Below are 22,103 nucleotides of genomic sequence, written 5' to 3' on the forward strand. Positions count from 1 at the left end.
TGGGGGGAGGTTACAGATCCAGATGCTGAAAATTTTGACTGGGTTAAAAATCCTTATCCTAACTGGAAAAGTCATTGAGAARGGCTTTGAGAACCTCTATTATTTACCATCTTTACCATACATTGCAAGTTACACTGTTGTATTTGGTTCTGAAGGGGGGAAGTGGGCAGTGAAGGAATCCCATGCTGGTATGCAGCCAGAGAACTGAATCTTCTTTCTTTAAGGAAAAAAAAGCTACATAGAGAAAGTATTTTTAGTATTTCTTGTTTATTAAGGTAGATCTGTATGTAGTAGTTCTTTCTAATCAGTGAGTTTTGAACTGAATGTATTACAGTGCTTTTAATTCCTTATAGTTGTCATAAGAGTCAACCCCCCCCCAAATAAATAAATAAATAAATAAAGACATATTTGCATGGTTAGGGAAGTTGTGTCAACTAGAGAAAAGTTAAAGGGGCGTGGTATTCACCTGCTCCATCCACTGCAAGGTCTGATTTTATCCCCAAGCTGCAAGAAATCAGAACAACCCTTTGTAATTAAGTTGTAGAGCTGATGAAACAGAGGGACATTTTTTACTAAAGGACTGATGCATTATCCTATTTTCTGATAACATTCTGATTCTGCTTTACTTTTACATGCTTGTTTTTGAGAAGAGCCATTCTGAGCAAGAACTTGCCAAATTTTATAGAAAAAAAAACTTTGCTGTAGATCAGAGACTTTTTCCCCCCACCACCACCCCCAGCTTAGAAAGTACAAACTTTGTTTTTACTTTCTGATGCAGAATTGCGGTGTGGTAAACTTATAAAAAATAGAGTCAGAATGGAGTTACAATCARTCAAATTGAATATAATGTTAAGTAGAATTCAGTAATGTTGCCATTTTTATTGCAGCTACCTTTTGACTTTGTGCCTTTTGCTTTTATCTTTCTCAGATGCACAGCCCACAGAAGGAGAAAGGGAAATATGGAATCAGATCAGTGCAGTTTTACAGGACTCAGAAAGTATGCTTGCAGACCTTCAGGCTTACAAAGGAGCTGGACAAGAGATTAGAGATGTATGTTTCTTAAAGTTAATGACAGTTCTTGGGAAGCAAAATCAAGCAAAATTCAATGTGTTTTTTTCTTTTTTTGTATCCATGCACATCTTAATTAATATTTTCATATATTTTCATAAAATTGTATTTGGAAAACATGTTACAGAGTATGTGTAACATTGGATGTAAAGCCATAGTGTCAAATCCTGAAATGGTGGCTGCTGAACTTTTATTTGAGTTTACTATTAATAATTAGTAATTATTTTGCTCTTTAAGAAAGTTTAATGTATGTTATTTCTCATATCCTACAGTAAAAATAAAAATTGAGTATATGGAAGAAATAATACTCAGATGTCGGAAATATACTATGAACAAAAAGTAACTGTTCTCCTATGTAAATAAAATAATGAATCACAATAAATTACAATATTTTCTGAACTTCACGGATGTCATATTGCATGAAACTGGTCCTATAACTTACAACCAGCCAGATATTTTCTTGCATCTACTTCACAATTAGTTAGTGTGAGCTGATGGTTACTTAAGAATATGTTGCCGATTTCAAAAGCATTAGAACCTTTTTAAAAAAAAACAACAAAAACCAAAACTTTTTGCAACCAGTAGTCATACAAAAGGTCTTCCCAGATGTTTCTGCCATATTCTTTCCCCAAAGAATATTTTGAAACATTCCTGTAAGGCAGTGTTGCACTTGAACAAAGAATATTAAATCCTTATTTTAAAGGGGCAGAGAGTAGGTGGAAAATAATGGTATTTTTTGGACTTAATGATTTTCTGTTCCTACGCAGTGTCATTTGTTCATAGTTTTACAATACTTATATTCCAAAATAATGTACTAGAAAACTTCTGAACCACCTTTGACTTGTCATTCATGAGTCATAGTTCTTCACAGTGACATTTTCATTTCAGGCAATACAAAACCCCAATGATATCCAACTGCAAGAAAAAGCATGGAATTCAGTATGTCCTCTGGTTGTAAGGCTGAARCGCTTTTACGAGTTTTCACTCAGATTAGGTGAGCCCTGTTTTAATATATCTGTTCTATTAAGTTACTTTATACAGATACATGAATTTTCTTTTACCATTTTTAAAAGTTATTCTTTATCAACAGACATTTACCTGCTGTTTACATTTATCAGAGCATATTTTTAATTTCAAAATTATTATAGTTTATCACCTCATCACTTAAATCTGTGCTATCTGTACTAAAGAATATAAGCAGTATGTGTGATTTTAACTATAAATTTTCTCTGTATCATGGTTCGGCAATTCACTGCTCTTTATTGTACTAATGCAATTTATCTTTTGTAAACTGAGTTCTTGAAGAGATCAGAGTTTTAAAAAGAATGAAAAATGAAAATATTTTGAAACTTCTTTTGTAGGGATAATGGAGGGAGGGAAGTGTCAAAACGCTGTCTTAGAGGGTGAAAATCTAAGGTTGGGCGTACTGTAAACTGGTTTTGCTATTCCCACATCTACTGCCACTCCCCATCCCCCTCCAGCCTCTTCCAAACCATATAATTACACCTTGAATTGGGAATCTGAAGGAGGAACAGTGTACAAAAACAAAGTGGGAGAACCCACAATAGAAGGCAGTTCTACAGTGTCACTCTGTTTACTACACCTATCACTTTCTAAGTAATGCTAGCAATTACAGCTACAGGAGGTGGACCACATTGCTGTCAGTGGCTAGGAATACAATTTTAGTAACATGCGAGAACCTTCTCTACATTGAGCTGATGGCCGGTAGAGGAAAATGAGGAAGAGGGCAGAATGTTTGGATGCAGGAAAAATGCCTCTTTTTTTTAACATTTTTTTTTATTTAGCGTTTTTGATAGGAAGTCCAGATAAAGGATGACAGGATAAGAAAGGTGAGAAAAGGGAAAAGAGCTCAGTAATACAAAACAGAGAGAAAATGGCAGAGATGATGAAGAGGCAGATGTCTGGCAAATGTTTCTCGCCTTAAAATAATAAGAAAAAACATTCCTGCCAGGCCTATGCATATTCAAAGATTTCTTTCCCTTCTGACAAAGTATATTTATAAACCTAATTAGAAATTTGTTATAATGTGGACTGAATAAAATTTTTGCTTCTAACTCTTATTCAGAGAAAGCCCTGCAGAGCTTATTGGAGTCCTTGACCTGCCCACCTTATACTCCAACTCAACACCTGGAACGGGAACAAGCTCTAGCTAAAGAATTTGCAGAAATCTTGCATTTTACTCTTCGTTTTGATGAACTTAAGGTTAATATAATCTTTTATTATGTCCTGATTTTTTCCATATACTTTGAACACCTGAAACTGATCATTTCCTGTCTTCCTTTAAGATGAGAAACCCAGCAATTCAGAACGACTTCAGTTATTATAGGAGGACAATAAGTCGCAACAGAATAAACAATATGCATGTAAGTGAACACAGTTTTGATATGCTGTTCACACTGAGGTATTTACCAATGTGCATTTATGCCAGTTGTGGTAATGTTTTGTTTTTATTTTGTTTTGATTTGATTTACTAGCTGTCATGTTCTTTCCTTCACACAGAGTTAATCAGGAATCCAGATCAAGTAATTAGACTGAAACTATTCATGCAACAATCTGCATTCTGACATGAATATGCACTACCTACTTTCTTGCTGCTGGAAATTTTAAGGGTTTTACTAATTTTTTCATCATATTTTCATCAGCTAGACATTGAGAAYGAAGTAAACAATGAAATGGCCAATAGGATGTCCCTGTTTTATGCAGAAGCCACACCAATGCTGAAGACACTTAGTAATGCAACTACGTATTTTGTATCAGAAGTAGGTAATGGGAGAGAAAAAGTACAATACATTCTTAATTTTAGTTTTACAAGATGATTTACTGAACCGCTGCTGTTTTTTAACCCTAGAATAAAACCTTGCCAATTGAGAATACAACGGACTGTCTAAGTACTATGGCTAGCATATGTAAAGTCATGTTGGAAACACCGTAAGTTATACATTAAATCTTATTTTTTTTGTATGAGAGAATTTACATTGTATTTTAGGTAACTACCTAGGATAATCAGTTTTTCCAAATGAATTCCACTATGTTGGCCTTAAGTTGTTACCATGTTTGTATCCAAAGTATAATCTGATACTAGAAAGCCTAGTCTCTTATTTTAACTGCCTTTGATATTTTTTGTGAACAAGCATTAAATTTTTTTAAGGGAGGCTTAATGGTCAGGTTATTGCTTTTGTTTTATGAAAATTCTGGAGAGGTGTACATAAATGGGAGTCACATCACAGTCCAGGGGATGTCTTGAAAGTAGTCACTGAAGGCTGACCTGGTTGTGTAAGCTTATTATATGATTAGAGAAATAGAAAGTTATGATTCATCCAACAGAAGATAAAACTATATATCAAACAATATAGTCAATGTATTTAATTGTGTGATAATCAAACATTTTCAGATTTAGCTGTTCATAGCCTTTTATTCTGACCACGTTATGATGCTGTACTGTTTAAACAGAAGAAAAATGAAGCCCTAATAAACTGGGAGATAGCGTATTACAGCTTCTAATGATTTATTGAAATGTTAAAGTAAAAGAAAAAATCAAATTTTATGTTGAAAACCAATGAATGACAGAAGATAAATGTATGTATCACTTAGCAATGTATCATCTACTCAATAATACTTTTAGGAAACCAGTGAATGCTTTGTTTTTCAGGCTTCTACTGTAAAATAGTTCAGTTTTCATTTTCTGATGATTTCAGAGATTAGAGCAGGTAGGAACTGCTTAAACTGTGCAATCAGTATGCTTATTTTACCATTGAAAAAATGATAGAAAAACTCTTTGGCATGAATTCAGTCCAGTCCCATGTAATTGGCCTCCATGTTTTAGATTCTTAAGGTAACGTGAGTTGTTGAAGTTGCCTCTAGATTTGGGGGAGAGAGCAAGAGGTGCCTGGTGAAGGCAATCCACCCAAAATGAATCCCTGAGCTTACTAGCTGCTGAAATTAAAACCCACCTATATTTTAACTACTTCAAAGTAGGAATTTAAACTAAAAGAGTAGCTTTCCTGTGAGGTCCTAGGATGTTACGTTTCTAAGAATAAACAAAAAAATAGTCAATCTCCATCATATTTCATGACTTATGGAAGCCTTTGGTGAAATGTCCAGGACTGACTTCACAGAATTGAGAATCTGAAGGAATGTTAGAAAGGAATTACATATCTTTGTTTCCTAGCTTTCCTTCTAAATTGGCAAGGATTTTTGAAGTTCAAAGACTCCACTTGCATATAATTTCTTTAAAATATTACTAAGATTCTTTTTCAACCTTAAAATACAATTTTTAGAGTTCATACATTCATAATCTGCTTTGCAAAACTGACCAGTTAAAAAGTCAACATTTCTGCTTTTTTTTTTTTTTCTTTTTACTTTTATTCTATTTTCCAGAGAGTACAGGAGTAGATTCACCAGTGAAGAGACTCTTATGTTCTGCATGCGAGTAATGGTGGGAGTTATTATTCTGTATGATCATGTTCACCCTGTGGGAGCTTTCTCAAAGACATCAAAGATTGATGTAAGAGTGACTTTTTAATATTCTAAGTTTGAGAATACTCCTCTAGAGTTCTTCAGCACAAACTTACGCTTTTTGTATAAATCATTTTAATAGTTTTCAAATTGCAAAATTTAAATTCATCTTCACCTACATATTTTCATATATTAGCTTGTTTAAAATTAAAATAAAGACTGTTTTTTCTTTAAATTTTCTTCCTTACACAGGTAATCATTTGTTTTTGTTAGCTCTGCTCTGCTACCAACTATACAGTTACACTGAAATAACTTTGTATTACACCTACTCTGGAGTAAATTCTACTGTCATAGTTTTAATAATCATGTAATTTATTCTGAAATGATCACTTTTTGCAGTAATTCTGTTGTAAAATAGCCAATATTCCACGTTTTCTCTGCTTTGGCTGAGATCTAAAGTAGCAGAACCTAGATGTTATTACTGTCATGTTGATAATGAGCCTTTAGTTTTAGTTTTGGCATAGCCAGACGCAGGGAAATCAACATTATTTTTTCATCTGACATATTACAGGCACACATAGAGAAGTGCTCTATCTGTGCTATGTGTTTTTACGTTTTTACAACCCTGAATCTCCTGAAACATGCCTCCCAGCGGAAATAAGTTGTAATTCATTAAAAAGATGTTAATAGCCTTTCCCTTTGCAAGATAACCTACTTCAATGTATAGATAAATATATATTTTATTATTTTTGAGTCATTTTCAGCATTTTTCTTTTGCAGATATGAGTATTTTTTTGCATCTCTTTGACTATTTTTCGAAAGGAAAACTATGCCACAAAGAGGTGAATTGATTTGCTTAAGGTCATGCAGCAGATAAAGCCTGTGAATTGAATGCAGACTTCCTGACTTCTAGTTCAGTCTCTTGTCTAGAGGGCTGTGTTACTATATAAGCACAATTTTTGCTAGGACTAAGAGTACAGTGTTTGTTCTTTGTTTTTCACTTTTATCATAAAGCTTTGTAATCTTACAGGATAAAGTAGAAAGGAAGCACTTCCATTAGGAGGTATGAAATATGCAGTTAAGTTTTTAAAAATGAATACAAAATCCCAAATCTTAATTTACTTAGTTGAGAGAGCCTTCTCTAACAAAAAAAAAGTTACAATATTTCAGATGATATGTTGSTTTTAATGAAAAATGACTTTTCTGTAGACCAGTCAGTTCTTGAGAACCATTTCAAGGAAAGTTCGAGGACAGTGGAGCAAATTACCATTCCCCTGTTCTTTCATGRCTAGAGGCTGTATTTCAAGCTGTTAATTAGAGGCACCTAGCTTAGATGTCCTAATTAATTTCTTTTTTTTTTTTTTTTGTTAGAATTCTTAAATCAAAGGAGAAAATCAATGTATTGAATTTTTATTCCACTTTGCATTTAGGTGTGATCTGATGGGGCATCTAGGCCTGTAATGAGTGATAGGAACGTGGAGTGTCTCAAGTGTCTCTGATTCATGAGAAGTAACTTTATTATCTAACAGTATGTCCTGCTACCCTGAGCATTTCATCTGATCTGCTATTTGCATAGCTAGCTTTATCTTACARGTAGAAATGAGCCAACAGACCTGTGGTTTAGGCTGGTAATTGAGCTAAGCATTACATTTTCCAAATTTTGATTGCCAAATACATGGACTCCAGTTAACTGTTTCCTAATAAGGCAGCATTGCAGTTTAACTACAAAGAAAATACTAGATTTAGCACTGTAATGTGACTTGGAAAGTTAGAAGGCTCTTTGCGTTCTCTTTATCTGTTGTGTTAAATATGATGGAATTCATCAGACTGAGGGAGGATCTTATCAATGTGTATAAGTACCTGAAGGGAGGGTGTCAAGGGGATGGGGGCAAACTCTTTTCAGTTGCCCTGTGTGACAGGATGAGAGGCAATGGGCAGAAATTGAAGCACAGGAAGTTCCGCCTGAACGTGAAGGGGAATTTCTTCCCTGTGAGAGTGACTGAGCACCGGCACAGGTTGCCCAGAGGGGTTGTGGAGTCTCCTTCTCTGGAGATCTTCAAGGCCCGCCTGGATGCAACCCTCTCTACCATGCTGTAGGTGACCCTGCTGAGCGGGGAGGTTGGMCTAGATGATCTCCAGAGGTCCCTTCCAACTTTACTGATTCTATGATTCTAGGCTAACTTCTAGATAACTATTAGATGCCTTCATAGTAATGGGAAAAAATGGGCACTTCAGCAGTATGATTCACCATATCTGAAACTATATTCTGAATAGGCTGGAGGAATTTCTTGTTTCTCTTTATTGAGTGTATAGGGAGTCAGTATAGTTGATCAGATGAGTTCAACCTTTGCTCTCTGTACTTCATTTCCTTTTTTGTAAATTTGAACATTGTTTTCAGTCTGTTTTTTAGAGTCTCCAAGACAGATGTTCTTTCACTGTGGTGTTTAAAATCAAACATCCTGGACTTCTCAGATTAAGTTTGTAGCTATTAATTATGAAAAAAGTCATAAGTTATCACCAATTAGATTTACAACTACAAACTGAATAATGAAAATTACTTCCCTGTGTGTAAGCACAAAACTGAAAGTCAGATTTGAAGCATCTCCTCTAACAGATGCTAAAAGCAATGGCATGGAACTCTTTACAAGTCTTACCATTTTTAGCTTATATCAGCTGTTCTTTTTTTTTTTTTTTTTAAGTTAGAATTGGAGAAATAGTATGCAAGGTAATATACTTATTAAAGTATGTATACTTATTAAAGTAGACATTGTTTTTGCTAAAATTAGACTTTTAATAGACTTAAGATAGTTTTCAATAACTTATAATGCTTTTCTTATGTCTCAAAGAACAACATTAACACTTAGTAAGAAACTAAGCTGCCTATCATTAGTGAAATTTTTCCTTGTTTTCAGCTAGTACGATTTATATATCATTGTTCAATAGTGGCATCCTTCTGTTCCCAGATGAAGGGTTGCATAAAAGTTTTAAAGGAACAACCACCTGACACTGTGGAAGGACTTCTGAATGCTCTCAGGTATGTATGGGATAATTGTTTGATTCAGCCTGAAATTCTTCTTTTTCTCTCCCAACCTCTTTGTCTTTAAGACTCTTCTCACTTAAGAAGCTTGTTTTTTATTAAAAAAAAATGCCCTTTCAGGTGTTTTATCTGGGATTTTCTTAAGTAAAATTAATACCTTTCAGTTCCATTTCACTTTGATAGGCAATGAGTATGAATATTGGAAGTCTTAAAGCCCCTATTCAGAGATACTTAAGTAAATCTTTGTTTAATCTCCTAAAATAATTACTAACTAAAAGGTAAACATTGTCTAAGGTAGTTTTCTAGGTTCCCATTATTCTCAAAGAGAAGAAATTGGTATTTTCACAGAGTGATTTATACTATATTTTTCTAAGATAAGTTGAATTAATTTTCTGTCTTTATTGGTTACAGGCAGCACCAAAACACTGAATTTTTGAATTTAGTTATAGAAAAGTTAGGTGACACAGATTTCACCGTTGACTTTTTTGTAGACTTAAGTCATTTCTGACAAATGACCTAGAGCTATATTAAAAACTAATGCTGATGCTCAAGAACTAGTTGTTAGACATTTTTTCTTAGAACAGTCTTTAGAATTTGAAATAATTGCCTAAGCTGTCTAGAGTATCAAGAGTATCAAGTCCTCGAAATGGGATGCAAATAGCTAGCACTCTATGCAGACCTGGTAAAGAAGGTTAGGGAAAGTCTGAGGAGGGAACAGGAGAGAGAAACTGCAAATTTAGATAACTAATTTACTCATCTATTTCTGCATTGGGGTGTTTTTTAGACAGATTGAATAGAGAGTGTCAGTTTTTAAGGCACAAGTATRTATTTTTTTCTTTTATTAAAATATCCCCAGTAGTTAGAACACTTTCAGAAACTAAGAGCAGAACTTCCATTTCTCATGTAAATACCCTTGATACTTGCCTTCTCAAYTTCCCTGTGATCTAGTAAACTTTTAAAATTCTACTAAATAACACAACTTCAACCTAAGGCCTGTAGGTAAATGTTTAAGGCACTGATTTGGAAGCAGTACCTATTGGTCTGACTTCTCTGAAATTGAGGAGAGAGACATAGTACCAAGTTTGGTATTTTGTTTTGGTACTGTAGTACTACAGCTGTATTGAATTCTGTAGCTATTGAGCTATTGGATAGAGTGAGAACTACAATCATAAGCACCTCYATCTTTGCTGATCATGTCTGTTGAATTAGAGTTGATGTGGAGTTAAATCCCAGAGGTATGTTTTGAGCTTATGTGATGAGTGGTCTCTCTAGGAACATAAACAATGGGGAATGTTTGGGCTTAAATGAAAAAAAATATATAGTAAAGCTCTTCAGTCCTTCCAGGATATTCCCCAAAGTATAACTCACCACTGAACAAACTACTGGTTTAAAACAAAACAAAATAAAACAAACCCTCTATGTAACAGTACATCAGAAAATGTAAGGGTACAGGACCTTTAAGAAATCTACTCTTAAAATTATACTTCTAGTTTCTGCCTAAATTCAAGCTAGCTTCCTAAATCCTTTTGTAGTTTTCACCCTAATGTCTATGCCTTTCCATGTTTTTTTCTTTTGAGACCTCTAAGTGAAAACAAAGAGCGAACTCCTGCAAAAAATTACGATAATTTAGTAGACAAATGGTAAACAGTATCAAATGCTGTCCTTGAAATAAGATTTGAATTCAGTTTCCTGCTCAGTCACAGATGTTTTCGACTGCAGACATGTCTTTTAAATTTAAATTAACATATTTGTTGCACTGAAGTTAYGATGAGTGTTGGCTTGAGACCAGGAACTGCAATTCTCCACCTGCTAACAGGGAATCATTTATTGAAAAGGGTATATTGAAGGTAAGGAGGACCTGACAGACCGTTAGCAGTTAAGCTCTAGTGATCAATGACAACATGTAACTGTCTTTAAATACACAGTAATATAATTTCTACCATCGGTATCATTCTTTCATCAGTAGTAAATACATAGTATTTTCATTTCTAAAACAGGYACTAAAGTTCACTTTTCTGTTTGTTTTAATTTGTAATTGTAATTTTTAGGTTCACTACAAAACACCTGAATGATGAATCTACTTCAAAACAAATCCGAGCTATGCTGCAGTAGCATCCTGAGACAAGTAGATGTTTGTTTCGGCCACAGAAGATGTGTATGTTTACATAATTTAATACTGTTTGATGTTAATACTTGTGTGTATTTACATAACCATTTTCTTCACATTGCTAAAATGTATGAACCTGCAATCATGACCTGACTGACTTTATATAGTGCAGCCTAATTTTTTTTGCTAGCCTTTATCTTTTGACTTTTAAAATACTTTTTTACTTAGATGCTTCCTCTACAACAAGCTGTGCATTTTAATCCTCAACCTTCTCCTCCACAGAAGTAAGTAGTAAAGACAAAACGAAAAACAAATAAACAGAAATGTTGAATAGTTACCAGAGAAGTGAAATTTAAAAGAGTAGAAAGTTAACATAAGTGAAAATAAAATTCAAATATTGGGTGTGTTTTAAAAACATAGGCTCAGGTTTTTAGTCACTTAGTTTTACGATAGCTCATCAAATTTGTTTGAATAGAAGGTAACCTAAATGTTCATCACCCTCATAAAATGTATTGTCTTTCCTGTATTAAATAGAAGGTTGAGAACCCTTTAATTTCAAGGATTATGGGCTAGCTGACATGCAAATATGTATTGTGAAAGAGGTCACTTTACCTCTTTTGTTTAGTATAACCTGTATCTTCCACTATTGAGACATTACTATCCTTTTTCAAAATCAATACAAATAAACATAAAATGTATTCTAAGATCATTGCTAGATTTTGAGTCTGTATAATTTTATTAGATTTAGAAAGGAAAGGGTGAAGTCTAATGCCTTTGCTTACATGTAAGAGGATTTGTCACTGTAACTATGTCATGGCAAAAATTATCTGCTAGAGACAGTTCTAACTGGTAAGTAATTTTTTTACTGATACGAAATGGTTCAAAGCAGAACAGTCTTCCGTAGCAGCAAATTTCCCTAGTATCAGATCGGCCTCATCAGACTAGGGACAATTTAAAGAAGTTTTAAGAGGTGAGCTGTTATTAGGCACACTCAGTCAAGTTCCATTATACTAATATTCATCAGCCGATTCAGAGTGAACACAGAAGTATATTTCAGCTCACTATTCCTTATTGTTTTTTTAGATGTGATAGACACTTCAAGGAGTTGAGTTCTTTGCTGAGTTGTTTGTTCATAGTTTCTAGTAAATTTTTCAGTGAATGGAATAGAAATATTTTGCCAAAAGTAGCAAAGTGCTCTTGCTCTGTTAAGTGTTTCTGGAGTGATCTGCTTGAGTGAGTTGCTGTATATATTCTTGCAGAGCTCACATTCTGAAACTGTTGATTTTTTCATACTTTGCTTGCATGTATGCATGAAAACTCCAGTTATTGTGCACAGATTTGTATTTGTTTATGCTTGTGTATGTAAGTCAGGGTTTGTGTGCTGTTACTGGAATTTTCGTGCGTTCACATGGAATTTTCAATTTTCACTCCCAAATGCTTTACTCGTAGTATTTTGAAGATGTATTTGGTCTGCTAAGACTCAGCTGCAGTGTGACAGATTTAGTTATTGAACTCAGGCCTCAAGCAGTATTAAGATTATAAAGTCTTTGGCATAGGAATTGTTGTAGTTTGTTTCTGAGCAGACCTTCCAGGTTTCAAATCTTGTTGGAACCCACAGAAGCTAGTGTTATGCATATGATACTGTATACCACTACAGCTGTAGAGTTCATTTCATAGATCTGCAGTTGTAGCAGCAGATCACTATACTGTCATCAGGAACAGAATCAGAAATTGACAGTACCCTCTTCTTTCTTTTGGAAGCAGTGATCACACCATGTTTTGAAGTAGAAAATCCACTGTTTACAAACTCCATTTTTAATGAGGGGACAATTACAAACATATATTAGGGAGAATACTCTCACTATACCACTTTCAGATAGGTAAATGTAGGTGAATTCCAGGTCATTCTGTTGAACGTTAGTAGACAAAGTTAATACATGTTTACCTGCACTTATTTATCAAACAAGGAACTCTTTAGGTAGCCCAGAGGAGAGTTACTTGTCACTTGTATAATAAAAATGTAAACCTTAAAGCATTCTGCAAGTTGTCATGTGCTGTTTGCTGAAGTCACTGATTTTCTTTGCCTAGTATGATGTTTTTGTACAGAATTTTGTTTGAAATAAAAAAAAGTTTGGTACAGTTAGCATTTGGACTGTCTGTATTTAGAAATGATATAAGGAGATTGTTTAAAGTTTTCAGTCTGAGATATAGTAGGTTTACCTAAATGTATAGTTTATAGCCTCTTAAAAATGAAACATTTTTAATAGTTTCAATGCCACAACAGTATAAGCTCAAGTCAGTTACGCAATTCCTAAATTTTTCTGATGGTTCATGACACTTGTCTTTCACTATGACTAGGGAAAATTGTTAATACTGCTTTACAGAAAAACAGGAGAGATGAATCTCATTTATGCTGTGGTGGCCATCTTGAGTTGCCTTTCTAATCAGCAAGATCACCAAATCATTTAGTCTTAAGATGAGTGCAAATTAATTGTTCTCTGAAGAGAACAAATGGTCAAAGCTATTGACCTCTGTTGACCTCATCAGTGCTTCTTGTTCCTTTGCCTCATGATCATGCAAGAACACACAGTTTGTCATATTGTAAATATTTAAGCCTCATACTGATAGCGTTTTTGGAACCTACATAAATGCCTGTGACTAGTTTGGGTCAGAATAGCCCTAGAAAAAATGGGCTTGTTTTATGRTGGGGAAAAATATTGTTTTTGGTTGATAAGGGTTTGAAAGACCAGAATTTGCTGCTGCAAATAAATGAATAGGTGTCATCTCAACTCAGCATAGTTTAAGACTTAAGCTTTTGGCTACTAGTAAGTGACTATTAGGAAGCATAGTTACTAAGATTGTATTTACTGATATGTGACAGGCCATATCACTCAGATAAATATGTAATATTTTCCATGTCTGTTAACATTTTCAAAGTAAAGCAAAGTCTTCTGTGTTGTTTTTTATGTTGTATTTCAGCTAAATTCAAACTGGAAATATGGTGCTAGTAGTATGTAAATTACTTATGTTCTTATATTTAATCTAAATTAAACAATGGTAGGACATAAATTCTTCAGCTCAGATGTTTTGTCTTTCTCCTTTCCTTCTATTTCCTTCTTGAGAAGCTTAATGGAAGCAATATACCACTACAAAAAAACTAGTGCTAGTGGGTATAAACAAATTTTGGCAAACTCTGCAGCACAGAATAGCTGAGTTTAGGAGGGGCCTATGGAGATCTGGCCCAACCCTCCTGCTCCCTAGACCAGGTTGTCCCTGAGTGTGTCCAGCTAAGTTTTGAGTATCTCCAAGAATGGARTCTCCACAACCTCTCTGGGCAACTTGTTTCCACATTCAGTCACCTTTATAGTAAAAAATTGTTTTCTTATGTTCAGACAGAATCTTGTGTTTCAATTTGTACCCATTGTCTTTCATCTTGTCACTCTTGTCGCTGGGCACTACTGAGCAGAATCTGTTCTCCCCTCACCATTAAGTATTTATACACTTTGGTAAGATTCTCCCAAGCCTTTTCTTCTCCAGGGTAAACAGTCCCAGCTTTCTCTGCTTCTCGTCATATGACAGATGCTCCAGTCCCTTATAGTGGTACTTTGCTGGACTTGCTCTAGTATGTCCATGTCTCTCCTATTAAGGTGCCCAGAACTGGACACAGCATTCCAGATTTGGTCTTACTAGTGCTAAATAGAGGAGAAGGTTCATCTCCCTAGACCTGTGGTCAGTGCTCTTCCTAATGTTGCCTAAGATCTTGGCTTTCTTTGCTATGAAGGCAGATTGCTGGCTCGTGGTCAGCTTGTCTGCCAGAATGCCCAGTTTCTACAAAGCTGCTTTCCAGCTTATTAGCCCACAGCCTTTTAGGGTGAATGAGGTTATTCCTCCTCAGGTGCAGGATTCTGCACATGAACAGAGGAACATGAGGTTCCTCTCTACCCAGTTCTCCAGCCCATGAGGGTCTTTTATAAAGCAGCACAACTATCTGGTCTATCAGCCACTCCTAGTTTTGTATCATCAGTGAAGTTACTAAGGGTGCATCCTGTCCTATTGTCCAGGTCATTAATGAAGCTGTTAAACAGGACTGGCCCCAGTATCAAGCTTTTCAGCACTAACAAGTGGTCTCCAGCTGAACTGATCAGCAACCAGTAGGGTAACTGATCACAACCCTTTGAGCTCAGCAGTTCAGCCGGTTTCCAATCCAAGAAATAAATTTTGCTTATACAAGAGTTTGTTAATAGTCAGTGGTAGGTAATTGGAAGAGTTCTTTTTGATTTCCTTAGAAAATAGGACACACAACTCTTGCCTCTGATAAAATTCTCTAATTTCCAGAATCTGTGGATACAATGAAGCAGATTAGGCAAGGTAATGGGAGCCAGTGAGCTAAAACAGTGACATGGCTTTGATTTGCAAGTAAGTGTGTAAACCTCATTTTAGTTAAACTGAAATATTATAGCAGATCTCCAGGTATCTAGTACTTTAACACAGCAGTCTGTAATGCTTCCTGCTATAGACCAATAAAGGTGAATTCCTGACTACCACATAATCGGAGTTCTGCAAACCTGAATCTCTTTTACATCAATTTGATACAAACATAACTCAGTTGATTTCAAAAGAGCTGTTTCTGATTGACATTGGTGTAAATGATACCCTTTGTATTTTCTCAGTCRTTGTCTTTCACCTAAGTTGCTTATTACTTAGCAAATTGAGCTTTCTGCTAGTGCAGACCAATGATGTAACATGATAATCTTGCAGAGACCTCTTGCTCTTGTCTGCTGTGAAATTAAAACTAAAATTAGCAGTGCAGTAGATGCTTGAGAAAATCAGTAAGTATATAGTTAAAAAGCAAACCAACCAAGCATTAATCCCTAGCTAATAGGAAGATATCTCAAGATTTTTCAACAGATCTAAATCTGTGGTCCAACTGAAATCAATATAACCCTTGGATAGCTGGGCTGTGACAATTAAATGTCTAGATTTGAGTATTAAGAAACTCTCCAAATATCTCTTCCCATTTTAGAATTATTATTATTAAATTATTATTAAATTTAAGGTTCAGATATGTTTTATGTATAGAATATGTTGGATAAAAATCGACATTACAGCCCATGGGCCTGTTCTCATTCTGCTACTGCATTCACCTGAGTGAAATCCTGAAGGAAACATAAATGGCTCTTAGTAAAGTGGCAAACAGCTACAGCTAATCTGCTGCCTTGTATATTGTGGAGGAATTTGTCTTCTCTAGACACACAAAAGAAGTTGGATGATGATAGTACATGATCAGCCTGAACCAAATTGCCCAGAGAGATGGTAGATTCTCCATACTTGGAGATATTCAAAAGCCATCTGGACAGGATTCTGGGCAACCTGATACAGCTGACCCTGCTTGAACAGGAGAGCTGGATTAATTGATCCTCAGAGATCCCTTCCAACCTCAACCATTCTGTAATTTTGTGATTCAACTAGTTTGTCCATAATGAAAAGAGAACAAAGCACTAGACTTGTCATGAATGCATTCACCTGGCAGTTCAGAACCTGACCATCCTAGGGATTTTGTGACATGRCTACACACCAGTGTCAGATCATATGAGATAGGCAGCAAACTTCTGAAGGGCTTTGGTCAGGAAGTATTTCAACCCAAAATGAAGAATTTTGTCTATTTACAGGCATGATTTTAGGGTGGTGGTAAGACAAAGCTTAAGGAAGACCTTTTACCTTACCTCCCTTTCTCTGTTTGCAGCACAGCTCTGTGCAGAGCCTGAGTTTCCAATCCATTTGCAGCCTGAAGGCACACTCCTGCTACTTGATTCTTAACTTTATCATGTAATGTAATGAATACAGGGGGAGGGAATGTGAGGTGACTCACCTTCGCTTGGTCCTCCCACCACCTTGTATTGTTGTAAATCCAAACTTCCCAGTGAATTCTGGGACTGCAACTGAACCTCAGTTTGTTAAAGTTGCAGAGATTACTGGAAAAAAAATGATCTTAAACTTTTTTTTTTTTTTTTTGGCACACAACGCTGTGGTTATTTATAGTCACTTTAACTATTTAACTCAAAGAGTGTGCAGCATCAGAGGTCAAAAGCTCTCTAGTAGAAACCTACCCCAAAAGATTCCTTATACTGACCTTGAGCTAGGATTCTTAGATGAACTTTACTGAACAAGGATACTTGAACCTAGTTGCTGAGATGCTGTCAATATAAGACAGAAGCATATATCTCTCTTCATTGTTTTTCCATTTATCTAACCAACCTTATTAAAGGATTTCTTGGAGGTGTTTATTATGTGTATCAGGTGAAATGTACATATTTGTTCTTCTGATTAATTTTTGATTACACATACTCAGGTACACATTAATAATAGGATCTGTAATATTTACACAGTCAAAGATTATTTTTAACTACTTATTTAGCCAATTCTCCGCAGCTGTGTTTTAAAACTACAGGCGAATGCCACATTTGTTTAACACACTGTCAAAGTGACATTTGCTTTATTAATTTTGGAAGTTTAATAACCTAATGAAGATCTGTTTTGTTCAGTGGTTTCGCATTCACACTGAGACACACCGTTTTGATTGTGTTACACAGTAGTTATTATTTTGATTGAGATATGCAAATAAGACAAAATATTTTGTCTTTTTGTTATTCATGGTATAATTGGCCAGATCGTTAAATAATATAGCTCAGTATAAGTTATGTAAAGTCAGTGAAGGTATTCAAATGTAGGGTGTCTGAAAATCAGTTTTTTTTTTTTTTTTTTTTGGAAACATTGCTTCTGATATAAGATTATTTTTCAAACAAGTGCTGGTAGTCCTCCTTATTGTAAGTGTTGGCCAAATGGAAAATGGAGTTTTACCAATATAGATGTTACTGGAGTGTACAAATGTTTGAATCAAGAGATTTGGTGCTACAGAAATGAGAAGACATGGAACAATTTGGGTAGAGTTTGACAGATGTGCCTAAGTGACAGATCTTTGTTAATGCTGAAAAACTTTACATCGCTCAGTCATTTCGTACTACTAAAATACATACCTGGTAAAATAAATAAATAAATAAATAATCTGTCTTCTCTTCCTTAATCTATGATCCCAAGAACAATTTGAAATGTCATAGTTTGTAGCAATCAGCCAAGAAAACATTTGTGGTTCTTAACTCTGAGAGGCACAGTATCCAATCTAATTCAGATTATTTTCATACCAGGTAGTAGTTGGACCATTTCTGTGTAAAATATGAAATGCCCGTAAAATAGCAGTTTTTGGCATAGTGTGGACAGTCAATCTGGGATGTTCTGTGTGTTTGAAAAGTCTATTTTTTTCTGTGTGTTCATTCAGTTGTATCATAATCGTATTAGAAACTTCTGCTGGGAGAATTCCTCTGAGACATCTTTTACTGACTTCATGGGTCAAGTAGCATAAAAATGAAAGATAGCATTCTAGACTTTGCAATGATGGGTCATTAACCTCCCTGGTCTTGAARGCAGAATGAAAATAATTCATGATCAAAGAACTGACATCAGAACTGCTAAAAAGACATCCTCTCACCTTCTTTTTAATGGAATTACTTTTTTTCCTCCCTTTTTAAAAATAGAAAATGTATTTTTGCCTCTATTTGAAACAGAGAAATTCTTCCAAAGCTTTTTTTCAGATAAGAGTGGTACTCATTATGAAGCATCAAATTTTGAATCCTGCCTATAAAAGATATCTTCACAAATACAGGTAGAAGGGATTATAACCTTAATTTTCATTTAGTCTCTCAATGGACACCACTTACAACAGCTTTGGGCTTTGCCTAAGGTAGCAGATTATGTGCTGCTCCCTGCAGTCCCCTAAAAACTATGGAGAGACAGGCTGCTAAAGACAGTGGTTCATTCATTCTTAAACTCCAGTTTTAGAGTAAGTCGCTAGAAATGCCTCTCTCTCTCTCCACTGACCAGAAAGATCCTAGATTGCTACCTTGGACAAAAGGCTCATCTTTTAAACTGACCCTAAAGAGATGTGCTTGCACATCTAGGTGTTCTCAGGATCAGAAAGACTTTACTTTGAGGAGGGTCCTATGCTCTCCTGTGCTGGGATATCTGCAACTGTGAAGAAAGTACACAACATGAGCAGCAATACAAAACAAAACAAAACGAAAACAAAACAGAAAAGGGTTTCACTCCAAGTTAGTTGATTATTAGGGTCTGATCCAAATTCTGTTCAAGTTAGTTGCCTTCAATAGCCAAGCTGAACACAAACAGAAAAATCCAAACAATAACTCCTCATTCTTACAAGCCGTAACTTTTTCTTCACGGTCTCCAATAAATTGTCTTGTCTGTCTAGTAGCACTCAGCTGTTTGACAGCATAACCAGCAATGCTAATTTCCCCAACAGGGTTCAGCAGTTCAGCCTTACTGGGTTACTAGAAACATCTTTTGACTTACTCTYTCACTGGTCTTTTCCATCTGTATCCACTTTGAACAAACATTCTCTAGATACTGTTATGTTTTGAGACGTACTGCCTTATATTTGCCAAAGTACGAGTTTCACACTCGGCCATGTTATTTGAGAGTTAACTGAAATTTCCTTAGTAATGTGATGTGAATCTGTACACACGTTACATATTGTAATTATAAGAACCATCGAAATAATTATTTTATTACCATGCATAATTGTTCAATTGGAAGGGCTCAATGGATGCTCAAATAAAGCATTTACATCAGCAACAGAATGCAATAGTTGACATAATTACAGAGCTGGTATTTTTAATACATAGATTTAAAAAAGAAATCCCTACATTCAAAACTGCAGCATTTACTAAACCCAAGCAGAACTTCATTTTTTTAATATATATATATACATACAAATACACACATTTTTTATGTTCTGGGATTTGTTTTCATTTTAAAATAAATTTGTATCCACCATTTTATGCCCATTATTTTGCTTGCTGTCTTTGACATATTAGGAATGTGTACCGATAGAGTAGGTTTTAAGTCCATATTCTAGAAYATATAGAGAAAAGGTCTGCTCATGAAACCATCCAAAAGTTTTGTTCATCCAAGCAAAGAAAAATAAACATTTTCCTTAGCTGGAAGGCTGAACATCAGAGCCAACCACTGTTCAGTAACTGTTTTCAAAGACATTGGTATTTTACATTTGAATCTATTGAAGAAAATTGCAAACTACTGATGGGCAAATGACACACAAAAGAATTCAAGTTTAAGAGGAGCTCCAGGTTTAMTTTAGTTCAGTAGAAAGACTATATGAATCTTGGCTGTCTTTGGATCAGTTTTTAACAGACTTTTAATCATTACCTTTATTTTGAAGACAGATCAAAAGCAAATAAAAGTTATAGCTCTTCAGTCTCAGACAAAAATTCTCATTAAAAGCTTATCTCGAGGATATCTGGGAGAATTTGTTTGAGTCAGTTGTGGGACTAGGTCATTTACCAAGCTTTTAATTTTCTTACACTTTCTGTGTTTTCCCTGAGTTTGACCTGCTATTATAAACTGTTTTGATCTACAAACATTCTGAAAATCATAGGCAAAAAAGTCTCTGCTGGAATGAATTTGTCCTAGTCAGAAGAAAATAGCTTTCTATCATAGCTATGATATGCTTGTGAAAGGAAAATGTCTTCCATGTGCTTTTTGTACATCATGAAAAACAAGAGAGCATAGGATCTTACAGAATTTGGCCCACGGTTTAATCTTATTACATATCTTAATTTTTGTTGTTTTTCACTGTGGGTCAGATTTCTCCTTTATTAGCAGTGCTACTCTCTATCAACTATTATTTTTTTTCCTGTACTTAGATTTCATAGAAATTTTTTTGCTTCTAGTAAGATCTGTTTTTGTSTTATAGGGAAAGAAAATAAAAAGGCTGGTCAGTTATCTCACATTTCAGTTAAGTCTAACATATATTTGCTTAGGGGTAAAAAAGGTTGACAAAAAAAAAAGGGAAATGTCAAAAATGAATAATAAATGGCATATAAACAGAAGCAGATTTTCTGTGATATGTTACCCCTGATAAACTTGATAATGTTTCCCAAATGTGTTGTCTTGGTTCAGATCCAAGTCTACTGGTCAGGTTTTATGTGCTATTTTTAATTTTACTGCTTAAAAGCTTTACATCATCTTGTAGGAATTCCCTCCTACTGCATAGCTGTATCTAGTTATTTGTAGGTTAAAATTCATCTTAATATAGACTCATATAAAACATGTGTTACCACAGAGGCAGCAAAAAGACAGATCTGGGTGGGTAAAACAAGCTGGATTTGCAAGGAAGATTTTTTTTTTTTTTTTTCCTTCCTTGATGAAATATGTTTTCCTTTGAGGTCACTTCACTGTTTGATATTGTAGACTCTAAGGTCTTTCCATTCAGTAAACTTTCCTTGCCCTTTTAACAGTGAAATCTGAATGTGAAAGGTGAATACAAACAACTGGGGACAGAGAGACCTGGAAATGTTTAGGGCCTCACGAAAAGCCTCTAGAACTAGGCAATAAAATCAAGAGGTATTGCAAAACAATTTCTCTCTTTGAAATACTTAGAAAAAAAAGCTCAATTCTCTTCTGTTACAGGTCTAGCAGCACTGGGTTAAGTTGATCTTAGTGGAGTTCTCAATTGATCTTAGTGGAGATACTTTTTAGAGAAAGAATCATCCTCAACATAAAATGTTAAAGACAATGAAGGCAGTAAAATGGACTGAGAAAAGAAAGGAATGATGCTTCCAGTAACACCTATCACTGACAATAGTGATATCAGAAAACATTACCTTAGTAAAGTTACAGTGTCACTTGCAGATGAGTCCATTAGCTAGAGGAGTTCTTTTCACAGTTAACCTATAGCAAGTAGTAAATAGGCTGATAGTAATATCTTTAAATATCCAGTTCATGCTTCAGTACCTCAGCCTGCATTAATTCAACGTTTGCAAGTAGACTAGGCCTGATGAACTTCATCGTAACATCTTGCCAGTCAGCCCATGGGCAAGGGAATAGACCCTGCTGCTGTTTAGTTTATCAGTGGAGATGTGGCCTTTAACTAAATCTGGGTCCTTTTGAGTTAGTAATGTAGGCACTTTGAATCTTATCCCCCAAAAAATTGTGACTCAAGAAGACACTACTAAGCTACCCCCAAAATGTACTCATTTCTATTCAGGAAAAAGTATAATTTTAGTAAGTAATATTATGTAAAATTTTAGCCAGTTGATGAAATATAAATTCAACTATGCACTGTAATATATAAGAGGAACTTGAGTGTGATTTCTCATCCTCTGTTGAAATACTATGACTGATTTCAAATGTAGGAATTTATCCTGACTGAAGGTTCTGAACATTAATACAAAATACTTTCTAAACAATAATATTTTAAAACTTCAATAGAAATTAATGGGTAAGATATCCTTATGCTGACTCTCACAATGAAAGCAATCTTTTTGC

At 34.9% G+C, this 22,103-nt stretch overlaps 1 protein-coding gene across 8 annotated transcripts in view; it reads left to right on the forward strand.

Moving 5' to 3' along the window:
- LOC146589271 (CYFIP-related Rac1 interactor A) overlaps positions 1-12,831 on the forward strand; it is a 60,448-nt gene extending 47,617 nt beyond the window's left edge. For 6 of the 8 annotated variants that reach the window (XM_085316529.1, XM_085316532.1, XM_085316535.1 and 3 more), the window contains 9 exons: positions 929-1,050; positions 1,957-2,062; positions 3,155-3,291; positions 3,375-3,452; positions 3,732-3,848; positions 3,938-4,017; positions 5,467-5,593; positions 8,457-8,578; positions 10,630-12,831. In XM_085316529.1, the coding sequence (XP_085172655.1) occupies positions 929-1,050; positions 1,957-2,062; positions 3,155-3,291; positions 3,375-3,452; positions 3,732-3,848; positions 3,938-4,017; positions 5,467-5,593; positions 8,457-8,578; positions 10,630-10,693 (953 nt within the window). In that variant the 3' untranslated portion in view covers positions 10,694-12,831. The remainder of the gene's footprint in view (positions 1-928; positions 1,051-1,956; positions 2,063-3,154; positions 3,292-3,374; positions 3,453-3,731; positions 3,849-3,937; positions 4,018-5,466; positions 5,594-8,456; positions 8,579-10,629) is intronic. The other 2 variants (XM_085316534.1, XM_085316533.1) reach the window with 1 other exon arrangement.
- The last annotated feature ends 9,272 nt before the right edge of the window (positions 12,832-22,103 follow it).

The sequence above is a fragment of the Rhea americana genome, unplaced genomic scaffold, assembly GCF_003343005.1.
Source record: "Rhea americana isolate MKP2758 unplaced genomic scaffold, rheAme1 scaffold_470, whole genome shotgun sequence".
Classification (NCBI taxonomy): domain Eukaryota; kingdom Metazoa; phylum Chordata; class Aves; order Rheiformes; family Rheidae; genus Rhea; species Rhea americana.